Source organism: Pseudophryne corroboree, chromosome 3, assembly GCF_028390025.1.
Source record: "Pseudophryne corroboree isolate aPseCor3 chromosome 3, aPseCor3.hap2, whole genome shotgun sequence".
Taxonomy (NCBI): domain Eukaryota; kingdom Metazoa; phylum Chordata; class Amphibia; order Anura; family Myobatrachidae; genus Pseudophryne; species Pseudophryne corroboree.
This window is the reverse complement of record NC_086446.1, coordinates 710,771,276-710,785,198: the sequence shown is the minus strand read 5'-3', so window position 1 is coordinate 710,785,198 and position 13,923 is coordinate 710,771,276. Positions and strand designations below refer to the sequence as shown.

At 46.1% G+C, this 13,923-nt stretch overlaps 1 protein-coding gene across 1 annotated transcript in view; it reads right to left on the bottom strand.

Moving 5' to 3' along the window:
- Nucleotides 1-13,923, bottom strand: part of LOC135056670 (alpha-2-macroglobulin-like protein 1) — a 409,885-nt gene that overhangs the window by 392,395 nt on the left and 3,567 nt on the right. Inside the window, exons 2-3 of the mRNA XM_063962113.1 lie at nucleotides 5,725-5,908; nucleotides 4,926-5,085 (exon numbers count right to left, since the gene is read on the bottom strand). Coding sequence (XP_063818183.1) covers nucleotides 4,926-5,085; nucleotides 5,725-5,908 — 344 coding nt within the window. The remainder of the gene's footprint in view (nucleotides 1-4,925; nucleotides 5,086-5,724; nucleotides 5,909-13,923) is intronic.

The following is a 13,923-nucleotide window of genomic DNA, read 5'->3' as shown; positions in this document are numbered from 1 at the left end:
CTAGATTTATTACAGCATACAAGACAAGGGCCAGTGTACATTGATTTTACTTCACCCCAGAATTTTTGCAGCATACAAGACAGCGCCAGTGTACATTTATTTTACTGCACCCCCCATACATTTTGCAGCATACAAGACAGGGCCAGTGTACATTTATTTTACTGCACCCCAGAATTTTTGCAGCATACAAGACAGGGCTAGTGTACATTTATTTTACAGCACCCCAGAATTTTTGCAGCATACAAGACAGGGCCAGTGTAAATTTATTTTACTGCACCCCAGAATTTTTGCAGCATACAAGACAGGGCCAGTGTACATTTATTTTACTGCACCCCAGAATTTTTGCAGCATACAAGACAGGGCTAGTGTACATTTATTTTACTGCACACCTGCATTTTTACAGCATACAAGACAGGGCCAGTGTACATTTATTTTAACAACAGCACCCCTGAATTTTTACAGCATAAAAGACAGGACCAGCACTCCTGTATTTTCACTGCATACAGGAGGACAGTGCCCCTGCCCCCTGTACAACACAGTGACAGCCAGGACAGCAACACCCATGTACAGCTGCAGCACCCCTAACTGTACATGAAACACCAGTAACAGCCCGGACAGCACCACTAACAGCACAGGTACACCACAGTGACAGGATCAGCACCCCTACTGAGCAAACGCAGACCCCACAAGACACCACCTCCCACAGAGAGACAGAGGTCTGTTTCCCTCAGTCTCCAAGTCATACTTGCCTACTTTTGAAAAAGCATTTCAGGGAGATTGTGAAAGTAAAACCTATCAGTGCGGACGTGTACTGCTACATCTAAGAGGCGTGTCACGATAATGACTTACATCCAAATGTTAATGAGCCCCAAAGTTAGAAAGATCTACTTGTTAATGAAAAGACACTGATATAATGCAGGATTTGTTCGTGTATTGTGTTTTGCAAGAGGTCAGTGGCGTAACTAGAAATTTTTCTCCCCCAAGCCAAAAAATTCTTCGCCCCCCCCCCCTCTCCCCCATGCCCCATAATTGGGAGTAATAAAGGGATAAATATGCGCAGCAAAAAAAGGAGCGTGGCTTTGTTTGAATGGGCGTGGCTTCACATAAAGGGGCGTGCCATTGCAGGAAAAGACTACCTTATACCCCAGTTTTGCAACCTGCACACCCAGACGTTGGCCACCACAGGAAAGAAAAATAATCCTGATTCATGCCCCTTACATTATTTGTCATTTTTCCTCCTTATAGTAATGCCCAGTATATATTATGCCACATACTGCAATGGCCCTTAGACATTATGCCACACACAATAATGCACATGACACAATATGCACACACTGTAATGCCCCCGACACATTATGCCACACACCGTAATGCCTGTGACACATTATGACAGGAATCGCAATGCCCGTTATACATTATGCTACACACTGCAATGCCCCTGATACATTATAGCACATACAATGTCTGTGACACATTATGCCACACAATGCAATGACCTTGAGACATTATACCACAATGCCCGTGATATAGTATACCATACACCGTAATGCCTGTGACACATACCGCAATGCCCTGCCCGTTATACCCTATGCCACACACCGCAATGCCCGTTATGTATTATGCCACACTGCAATGACCCTGAGACATTATACCACATACCACAATGCCCGTGATATAGTATACCACACACCATAATGCCTGACACATTATGACACACACCGCAATGTCCGTGATACATTATGCCACACACTGCAATGACCCTGAGACATTATACCACATATCACAATGCCCGCGATATAGTATACCATACACCATAATGCCTGTGACACATTATGACACACACCGCAATGTCCGTGATACATTATGCCACACACCGTAATGCCCATTACACATTAAGTCCTACAGTAAGGTTTCTAATTACTTTTCAATTACCTGCTCGTTGTCAGGGGTTTCATGCACTGGGTGTCATGCTCGTGGCCAGGGGTTTCATGCTCTTGGTTCTATGCACGGTGCCAGGGGTTTTCATGCTCAGGGTGTCATGCACATTGCCAGGGGTTTCATGCACTGGGTGTCATGCTCATTGCCAGGTGTTTCATGCACTGGGTGTCATGCTTGTTGCCAGGTGTTTCATGCACTGGGTGTCATGCTCGTTGCTAGGAGGTAGTCCTTGTTGTTACGGCTGTGCTCCCAGTGCCACATATGCCCCCAGTGCCAGATATTCCCCCCCCAGTGCCAGATATTCCCCCCAGTGCCAGATATGCCCCCAGTGCCAGATATTCCCCTCGTGCCATATATGCCCCCAGTGCCAGATATCCCCCCCCCCAGTGCCAGATATTCCCCCCCAGTGCCACATATGCCCCAGTGCCATATATTCCCCCCAGTGCCATATATTCCCCCAGTGCCAGATATCCCCCCCAGTGCCATATATGCCCCCAGTGCCAGATATTCCCCCCCAGTGCCACATATGCCCCAGTGCCAGATATTCCCCCCCAGTGCCATATATGCCCCCAGTGCCAGATATTTCCCCCAGTGCCACATATGCCCCAGTGTCAGATATTCCCCCTCACTGCGTGATCCCCCCCCCCCCCCCCCCCCCGCCGCCGCTCCCCCTCTGCTTGTTGGAGGGACACGGAGGGCACAGCGCGCGCCTCTCCTGTGTCCCTCCTGCATCTCCGGCAGCCGCGGGTCTAATAGGGGGAAGTGCCGTTCGTGAGCTCTAATTGGCTCACGAACCGGCACTTCCTTTATTAGACCCGCGGCCGGGGGAGAGCCAGGAGGGACACAGGAGAGGCGCGCGCTGTGCCCTCCGTGTCCCTCCAACAAGCAGCGGAGGGAAGGAGACCGCAGACTGACATGCGGACGCTCGTCCGCATGTCAGTCTGCTCTAAATCAGTTACGCCACTGCAAGAGGTTCTATATACTGTAAATGGCCGCAAGAAACCTTATTTAAAATGCATGTAATCATAGCGATTATTGTGCCGTATAACCAATACAGGGAAATGGCACTGATGAGCCCATTTGAATGTATATATCTTTGATTTATTCCCCCCTCCCAAGAATGTAACAGCTATATAATGGGCGTAATCAGGGAGATTGATGGACTACTCAGGGAGTCAGGGAGATTGCTTCTATTTCAGGGAGTCTCCTGCAGAATGGGTGAGGGTAGACAACTGTGCTGCAAGTCCAGAGTGAACATGGCGGCGACGTGCTGCTCCTTATATGGAATCCAAAACCTGCGAGAATCCGACAGCAGCATGATGAAGTTTTGCCTCGTTCTCGTTTCTGAGTCTGGTGGGAAGTCCCGAGCTGGACTCAGAAACTGGCTCAGAACGGAGTGTTTGGGGGGGTTCGGTTCTCTGAGAACCTAACCCGCTCATTTCTAATTAGAAGCCATTGGTGGGGTGCAGTCCAGACAATGCAGACATGTCCGAACCATTGTGGAGGTGGGCTGCAGTGGCTGTGTGACATCATATGCAGCCGCTGCAACCCAGGACGTGGCGGGTAGCCGCCTGCCAGTGCAGCTAGGCTGTGCAGGTAGGGAACTACTCGGCAGGTGCAAAGCATTGCCGCCGTGCTATGCTTTCGTACCTGTGCGGGGGGGGGGGGGGGGGGGCTGACATACGGGGTGGACTAGCCCTGTGCTGGGTGTCCCCCAGCATGTCTGAGTAACTGATCGTAGATGTGCTAAATTTATAGATATATTGCATGTCTGAGTAACTGATCGTAGATGTGCTAAATATATATATATATATATATATATATATATATATATATATAATGGGATAGACCTAATGATAGCGCGAAGTATGGAGCTCAACCTTAAGACGTACTCCCTGTTAGATGGAGTACAATGGTACAGATACAGAAAAAAGGTGATGTCTAAGGGAGCTTATCTGAGGTTAAATCTTCCAGGATTTGACCACAATTCACTTAAAAAAACTCCAATTTATTTATATAAAAGTATTCAACAATGAGTCACAGTGAATAACAAATGGCTGACATAATTAAAATACAGACATCAGATATGGAAACAGTATAATGTGAACAATCTGTTAATCCAATTATGTTTTCTTAATTAGTACATATCCGATGTTCTCATATCCGAACCAAACCCAACGTGTTTCGTCCAAATGGACTTCATCAGGGGCTCATTATCAAAATGGTCAAAAGGACATAAAAGAATGGATGACTAATCTATGATCGTTTTTATCCCACAAAAAATCAGTAAAACAGTCTGCTGACTAGGAGAAGCCACTCTTCCTACTGAGCATTGTCTACACAAACGACATTGTGGCTTATAGTGAATTCAGCATTATTGTGTTACTGTTTGCCTTATCGAGTTGGCTTATTCAACAAAAATCTAGCTGTGAATTCAGCGTATTTTTATTGCATCTGTTATTGCAAGTATGTTTTACTGATTTTTTGTGGGATAAATACGATCATAGATTGGTCATCCAGTCTTTTATGTTCTTCCGACCATTTTGATAATGAGCCCCTGATGAAGTCCTGTTGGACGAAACGCATTGGGTTTGGTCCAGATATGAGAACATCGAATACTGTATGTACTAATTAAGAAAACATCATTGGATTAACAGATTGTTCACATTATACTGTTTCCATATCTGATGTCTGTATTTTAGTTATGTCAGCCATTTGTTATTCACTGTGACTCATTGTTAAATACTTTTATATAAATAAATTGGAGTTTTTTTTAAGTGAATTGTGGTCAAATCCTAGAAGATTTAACCTCAGATAGCTCCCTTAGACACCACCTTTATTATGTATGTATGTATGTATATATATATATATATATATATATATTGCTAAAATGGAGTTAGAAAATGTACAAATTTATAATTTTAATTAAGATTGATTGGGATTTGTGGTTTTTCTTCATATGGCCGCAGCCTACACCATTTATTTACCAGTTTGTCCTGGTTTATACACTGGCTTGTCTGTCTGGACTACAACAACAGATCTTTTCTTCTTCACAAGAACTTTCTTGCTTTTGGTTATGGTTTCCCCTGCACTTTTAATGGAGACTTCCAGTGTGCCAACCACCTCCTTCTGCTCAGGATCAGGAACCTACACAGGGATGAGCCACATTAGAAAGTAAATTTTATAAATGACAAGGTTTTGTTAGTTTACCAGTATATTCTGCATTTTTAAATAGGGCCTGTACTGTAGTCTCCAGGATAGTATGATTCTAATGTGGAAGTAAAGTAAAAAAACACAAAAAAGCAACAACAACAACAACCACCACCACCACCAAGTAACTGTTTAAATGGGCAAAACCATGATGCACTGCAGGTGGGGCAGATGTAACATGTGCAGAGAGAGTTAGATTTGAGTGTGGGGTGTCCAAACTGAAATATAAATTGCAGGGTAAGAATAAAGCTGTCTAACATACTTAATGTAGGCTACATGCAAAAGCAGCCAGTATTTATCCTGCACAGAAAAATATAAATGTATTTGCTCTACTTGCATGGCAACATGGTTTATTCCAGATATAAATTTGCTTTTTTTTTTTTTTTTTGCTTTACTTCCAAATCATAATCAGCCCCATTGTGCTGTAAAGTATTCATGTGTTCTATATACTATGCTTTTGCCTAAAATTACAGAGAATACATTACTTACCATGGCCATTGTTATGCTCTGTTTATATATTATGTGTGCATATCTTCAAATAATATAAAGCAGACTACATAGAAATATAGTTTTTACCTGGAGTGGTAAGCAGGTGAATGCGGAACCCGGCTGGAAGGTTCTGTCTATGAGTGTTATATTCTTATTATCCAGGTTTAGTGATATCTGCACCCTGCTCTCTCCCTGAGCTCCCTCCAGGTGTAAACAAATGTTCTCCGGGTGATGGGAGATAATCTCAGAAGGGAAGATGACAGCATAGTGCCTGTGTACATAGAGGATTTATAAATTACAGTCCAGTTATAACTTATTACAGACCATGGTAAAGTAAAACACATCAATATGTGAAGGGTTATTTTACAACCAATAAAGAAAAATTAATTTATAAGGGCAACAATTCTTTACATTTTTTTCTATATACATTTTTGGTCTGCAGGACTCAAATTACTCTCAGTGGCAATTGCTGTAGCTAGTTATGAGTACCTAAGTCACCTTGAGCTTGTAGAACCCACTTGCTGAGAGTCTCACGTTTAACAGCCCCCTTTCCCAGAACTACAGTTGTTCACTGGTACTTGTCAGCTGCCAGGACTCTAAGTAGTGTAAGCTAAAGATCACAGACAAATATATTTCAACTGAACAGAACCCCTGGGACTACTAAAACTATATACAGAAAACAGCATGCCATATCTTCAGTATAGCATAGGCAATCTTCACTGAAGTGTTTGCTCATCAGTTTTCCAAGTAGCACTAATAAATGTTTTTCTGGACAATTCTGTCCAATAATACAAGTATTTACCACAATAGAAAATTGATGAGTAATAACACATTTTTTGCATGCATAGGTAAGTGGCTTGTATAGAAATATTACATAGTTCTTTACAACGGCACAGGTATATTGTACAGTAGATATTTGCAAACATCTAATGGCTTTCCTGAACAGCACAAGTGATTTGCACAACAGCAAGCGATTGAATACATAAACTAACAGATTAAGGGCACTATAATGAAATGCCACACAGTACTTTTCAATAGGCACACATCATTAGCACTGTAGCAAGATACTTAGCAGATCTTTCAAATAGTCCAGGTTAACTTCACCATATAAGCAGGTAACAGGCTTTCCAAATGATACAGGCCAATGAACTTTACTGAGCAGCTTAGAGCATAATCCATGTACAGTATGCATCAGGACAAAACAGGATCAGACTGATTACAATCCACAACAGAGTGTCCAATGAGACTCCCTATAAGGGCTGAACATCCAATTAGCCCCAGTCAAAGAATCACACAAGATTCTAACTCCAGCTACAGCAATCTGGAGTCAGAACGAAGCCTAGCACAATGAGACCTAGGGGGTAATTCCAAGTTGATCGCAGCAGGAATTCTGTTAGCAATTGGGCAAAACCATGTGCACTGCAGGGGAGGCAGATATAACATGTGCAGAGAGAGTTAGATTTGGGTGTGGTGTGTTCAATCTGCAATCTAATTTGCAGTGTAAAAATAAAGCAGCCAGTATTTACACTGCACAGAAATAAAATAAGCCACCCAAATCTAACTCTCTCTGCAAATGTTATATCTGCCTCCCCTGCAGTGCACATGGTTTTGCCCAACTGCTAAAAAATTTCCTGCTGCGATCAACTTGGAATTACCCCCCTAGTCTGAGCAAGAGACTGATTGGAGCTCAAAGAACTAACCCAACCATGATCTACTAAACTGCACTTATCACAGATTCTAACACTAGTGCAGGGAATTACATGGTAGTGTTAAAAATAAGATTTTACTTACCGATAAATCTATTTCTCGTAGTCCGTAGTGGATGCTGGGGACTCCGTCAGGACCATGGGGATTAGCGGCTCCGCAGGAGACAGGGCACAAAACTAAAGCTTTAGGATCAGGTGGTGTGTACTTGCTCCTCCCCCTATGACCCTCCTCCAAGCCTCAGTTAGGATACTGTGCCCGGACGAGCGTACACAATAAGGAAGGATATTGAATCCCGGGTAAGACTCATACCAGCCACACCAATCACACCGTATAACTTGTGATCTAAACCCAGTTAACAGTATGACAAACGTAGGAGCCTCTGAACAGACGGCTCACAACAAATAACAACCCGATTTTTTTGTAACAATAACTATGTACAAGTATTGCAGACAATCCGCACTTGGGATGGGCGCCCAGCATCCACTACGGACTACGAGAAATAGATTTATCGGTAAGTAAAATCTTATTTTCTCTGACGTCCTAAGTGGATGCTGGGGACTCCGTCAGGACCATGGGGATTATACCAAAGCTCCCAAACGGGCGGGAGAGTGCGGATGACTCTGCAGCACCGAATGAGAGAACTCCAGGTCCTCTTTAGCCAGGGTATCAAATTTGTAGAATTTTACAAACGTGTTCTCCCCCGACCACGTAGCTGCTCGGCAGAGTTGTAATGCCGAGACCCCTCGGGCAGCCGCCCAGGATGAGCCCACCTTCCTTGTGGAATGGGCCTTGACAGATTTAGGCTGTGGCAGGCCTGCCACAGAATGTGCAAGTTGAATTGTGCTACAAATCCAACGAGCAATCGTCTGCTTAGAAGCAGGAGCACCCAGCTTGTTGGGTGCATACAGTATAAACAGCGAGTCAGATTTTCTGACTCCAGCCGTCCTTGAAATGTATATTTTCAATGCCCTGACAACGTCCAGCAACTTGGAATCTTCCAAATCGCTAGTAGCCGCAGGCACCACAATAGGCTGGTTCAGGTGAAACGCTGACACCACCTTAGGCAGAAACTGAGGACGCGTCCGCAGTTCTGCCCTGTCCGAATGGAAAATCAGATATGGGCTCTTATACGATAAAGCCGCCAATTCTGATACTCTCCTGGCTGAAGCCAGGGCCAGTAGCATGGTTACTTTCCATGTAAGATATTTCAAATCCACCGATTTGAGTGGCTCAAACCAATGGGATTTGAGAAATCCAAAACTACATTCAGGTCCCACGGAGCCACTGGGGGCACAACCGGGGGCTGTATATGTAGTACTCCTTTTACAAAAGTCTGGACTTCAGGAACTGAAGCCAATTCTTTCTGGAAGAAAATCGACAGGGCCGAAATTTGAACCTTAATGGACCCCAATTTGAGGCCCATAGACAATCCTGTTTGCAGGAAATGTAGGAATCGACCCAGTTGAAATTCCTCCATGGGGGCCTTCCTGGCCTCACACCACGCAACATATTTTCTCCAAATGCGGTGATAATGTTGTGCAGTCACCTCCTTCCTGGCTTTAACCAGTGTAGGAATGACCTCTTCTGGAATGCCTTTTTCCTTTAGAATTCGGCGTTCAACCGCCATGCCGTCAAACGCAGCCGCGGTAAGTCTTGGAATAGACACGGTCCCTGCTGAATCAGGTCCCGTCTTAGAGGTAGAGGCCACGGATTTTCCGTGAGCATCTCCTGAAGTTCCGGGTACCAAGTTCTTCTTGGCCAATCCGGAGCCACGAGTATCGTTCTTACTCCCCTTTGCCGTATAATTCTCAGTACTTTGGGTATGAGAGGCAGAGGAGGAAACACATACACTGACTGGTACACCCACGGTGTTACCAGAGCGTCCACAGCTATTGCCTGAGGGTCTCTTGACCTGGCGCAATACCTGTCCAGTTTTTTGTTGAGGCGAGACGCCATCATATCCACCTTTGGTTTTTCCCAACGGTTTACAATCATGTGGAAGACTTCTGGATGAAGTCCCCACTCTCCCGGGTGTAGATCGTGTCTGCTGAGGAAGTCTGCTTCCCAGTTGTCTACTCCCGGAATGAACACTGCTGACAGTGCTATCACATGATCTTCCGCCCAGCGAAGAATCCTTGCAGCTTCTGCCATTGTTCTCCTGCTTCTTGTGCCGCCCTGTCTGTTTACGTGGGCGACTGCCGTGATGTTGTCCGACTGGATCAACACCGGCTGACCCTGAAGCAGGGGTTTTGCCAGGCTTAGAGCATTGTAAATTTCTCTTAGCTCCAGTATATTTATATGAAGAGACATCTCCAGGCTTGACCATACTCCCTGGAAGTTTCTTCCCTGTGTGACCGCTCCCCAGCCTCTCAGACTGGCATCCGTGGTCACCTTGACCCAGTCCTGTATGCCGAATCTGCGGCCCTCTAACAGATGAGCACTCTGCAACCACCACAGAATAGACACCCTTGTCCGTGGCGATAAGGTTATCCGCTGATGCATCTGCAGATGCGATCCGGACCATTTGTCCAGCAGATCCCACTGAAAAGTTCGTGCGTGGAATCTGCCGAATGGAATTGCTTCGTAAGAAGCCACCATCTTTCCCAGGACTCTTGTGCATTGATGCACAGACACTTTTCCTGGTTTTAGGAGGTTCCTGACAAGTTCGGATAACTCCTTGGCTTTCTCCTCCGGAAGAAACACCTTTTTCTGAACCGTGTCCAGAATCATTCCCAGGAACAGCAGACGTGTTGTCGGGGTCAACTGAGATTTTGGAAAATTCAGAATCCACCCGTGTTGTTGCAGCACTACTTGGGTTAGTGCTACTCCGTCCTCCAGCTGTTCTCTGGACCTTGCCCTTATCAGGAGATCGTCCAAGTAAGGACTAATTAATACGCCTCTTCTTCGCAGAAGAATCATCATTTCGGCCATTACCTTGGTAAAGACCCGAGGTGCGGTGGACAATCCAAACGGCAGCGTCTGAAACTGATAATGACAGTTTTGCACTACGAACCTGAGGTACCCTTGATGTGAAGGGCAAATTGGGACATGCAGGTAAGCATCCTTTATGTCCAGGGACACCATAAAGTCCCCTTCTTCCAGATTCGCTATCACTGCTCTGAGTGATTCCATCTTGAACTTGAATTTTTGTATGTACAGGTTCAAAGATTTCAGATTTAGAATAGGTCTTACCGAGCCGTCCGGCTTCGGTACCACAAATAGCGTGGAGTAATACCCCTTTCCCTGTTGTAGGAGGGGTACCTTGACTATCACCTGCTGAGAAAACAGCTTGTGAATGGCTTCCAATACCGTCGCCCTGTCTGAGGGAGACGTTGGCAAAGCAGACTTTAGGAACCGGCGAGGGGGAGACTTCTCGAATTCCAACCTGTAACCCAGAGATACTACCTGCAGGATCCAAGGGTCCACCTGTGAGCAAGCCCACTGTGCGCTGAAATTCCTGAGTCGACCCCCCACCGCTCCTGAGTCCGCTTGTACAGCCCCAGCGTCATGCTGAGGGCTTTGCAGAACCCTGAGAGGGCTTCTGTTCCTGGGCAGGGGCTGCTTGCTGCCCTCTCTTACCCCTTCCTCTGCCCCGGGGCAGATATGACTGTCCTTTTGCCCTCTTCTTATAGGACCGAAAGGACTGCGGCTGAAAAGACGGTGTCTTTTTCTGTTGGGAGGGGGTCTGAGGTAAAAAGGTGGATTTTCCGGCAGTTGCCGTGGCCACCAGATCCGATAGACCTACGCCAAATAATTCTTCCCCTTTATACGGCAATACTTGTCGTTTGGAATCCGCATCACCTGACCACTGTCGCGTCCATAAACTTCTTCTGGCAGATATGGACATCGCACTTACTCTCGATGCCAGAGTGCAAATATCCCTCTGAGCATCTCGCATATAAAGAAAAGCATCCTTTAATTGCTCTATAGTCAATAAAATACTGTCCCTATCCAGGGTATCAATATTTTCAGTCAGGGAATCCGACCAGACCACCCCAGCACTGCACATCCAGGCTGAGGCGATGGCTGGTCGCAGTATAACACCAGTATGTGTGTATATACTCTTTAGGGTAGTTTCCAGCCTCCTATCAGCTGGATCCTTGAGGGCGGCCGTATCAGGAGACGGTAACGCCACTTGTTTTGATAAGCGTGTGAGCGCCTTATCCACCCTAGGGGGTGTTTCCCAGCGCGCCCTAACCTCTGGCGGGAAAGGGTATAATGCCAATAACTTTTTTGAAATTAGCACTTTTTTATCTGGGTTAACCCACGCTTCATCACATACATCATTCAATTCCTCTGATTCAGGAAAAACTACAGGTAGTTTTTTCACCCCCCACATAATACCCCTTTTTGTGGTACTTGCAGTATCAGAGATATGCAAAGCCTCCTTCATTGCCGTGATCATATAACGTGTGACTCTACTTGAAAATACGTTTGTTTCTTCACCGTCGACACTAGATTCAGTGTCCGTGTCTGGGTCTGTGTCGACCGACTGAGGTAGAGGGCGTTTTACAGCCCCTGACGGTGTCTGAGACGCCTGGGCAGGTACCAACTGGTTTTCCGGACGTCTCATGTCGTCAACTGATGTAATGTGCTGACATTATCACGTAATTCCATAAACAAAGCCATCCATTCCGGTGTCGACTCCCTGGGGGGTGACATCACCATTACCGGCAATTGCTCTGCCTCCACACCAACATCGTCCTCATACATGTCGACACACACGTACCGACACACAGCAGACACACAGGGAATGCTCTTATCGAAGACAGGACCCCACTAGCCCTTTGGGGAGACAGAGGGAGAGTTTGCCAGCACACACCCAAGCGCTATAATATATATGGGAACAACCTTATATAAGTGTTGTATCCTTATAGCAGCTTAAATATATAAAATATCGCCATAAAAAGTGCCCCCCCTCTCTGTTTTACCCTGTTTCTGTAGTGCAGTGCAGGGGAGAGTCCTGGGAGCCTTCCTCACAGCGGAGCTGAGCAGGAAAATGGCGCTGTGTGCTGAGGAGAATAAGCCCCGCCCCCTATTCCGGCGGGCTTTTCTCCCGTAGTTTGTAATATCTGGCAGGGGTTAAATACATCCATATAGCCTCAAGGGCTATATGTGATGTATTTTTTTAGCCATAAAAGGTATTTACATTGCTGCCCAGGGCGCCCCCAGCAGCGCCCTGCACCCTCCGTGACCGTTGGTGAGAAGTGTGTGACAAACAATGGCGCACAGCTGCAGTGCTGTGCGCTACCTTCAAGAAGACTGAAGAGCCTTCTGCCGCCGGTTTCTGGACCTTCAATCTTCAGCATCTGCAAGGGGGGTCGGCGGCGCGGCTCCGGGACGAACCCCAGGGTGAGACCTGTGTTCCGACTCCCTCTGGAGCTAATGGTGTCCAGTAGCCTAAGAAGCCAATCCATCCTGCACGCAGGTGAGTTGAACTTCTCTCCCCTAAGTCCCTCGATGCAGTGAGCCTGTTGCCAGCAGGACTCACTGAAAATAATAAACCTAAAAACTTTTTCTAAGCAGCTCCTTAAGAGAGCCACCTAGATTGCACCCTGCTCGGACGGGCACAAAAACCTAACTGAGGCTTGGAGGAGGGTCATAGGGGGAGGAGCCAGTACACACCACCTGATCCTAAAGCTTTAGTTTTGTGCCCTGTCTCCTGCGGAGCCGCTAATCCCCATGGTCCTGACGGAGTCCCCAGCATCCACTTAGGACGTCAGAGAAATGTCATAGCAGTGTAGCAACTTTTTGTACATTTGTAAATTAAGTTGTGTTGACCAGCCAGCACCCATGGAATATTCTCAATTACTTGGCTTCACGTCTGCTAATACAAAATGATCATTTATACTTTGCTTTGGTGTTCATTATTTGATAATACATACTACAGTAATTGCACTTTGCACTACAGTATGTTAACATTGTGATATGCCTTTTGGTGGTGTAGTCAACATGTCAATGTGTTAACTTTTTCAACATGTGAAATGTGATTCTGACATTCTACAAAGAACAGCAGCGGGGGAGTTAAGGTTAGGCTGAGGGGGTGGAGTGGTAGGATTAGTGACTATGGAAAGGGTTAGGGTTAAGCTAGGTTAGAGGAGGTTAGGGTAAGGTAATAGGGGGATTGTTAGCGATACTCGCCAACAGAAGTGACACTGGATCCACCGGAAGCCCTCATCAGGTTACCCTTGGACCTTAAGACATTGCTGCAGCCGCCAAACCAGCTAAGTCTCCACTAGACCACCAAGGATGCTTTGTCGACATTCTAATCATGTCCACAGTTTATCAATGTCGTCATGATGAATGTCAATGTGACCAACGTCAACTATGCAAGCATTACTCCATGCTGCATGTTGACATTATATCCATATAGACATTATGCCCATGTCGCCATAGATTAACAGGCAGAGGCGTTAGAACGCTATTGGTGGGGCATGGTCCGGACAATGTAGGCATATCCGGACCGTTGCAGGGGCGGGCCGCAGCGTCTGCTTTATGTCTCAAGCAGCCACTGCGACTTGGGACATGGCAGGTAGCCGCCTGCCAGCGCAGCGAGAGTTAGATTTGGGTGGGTTATAG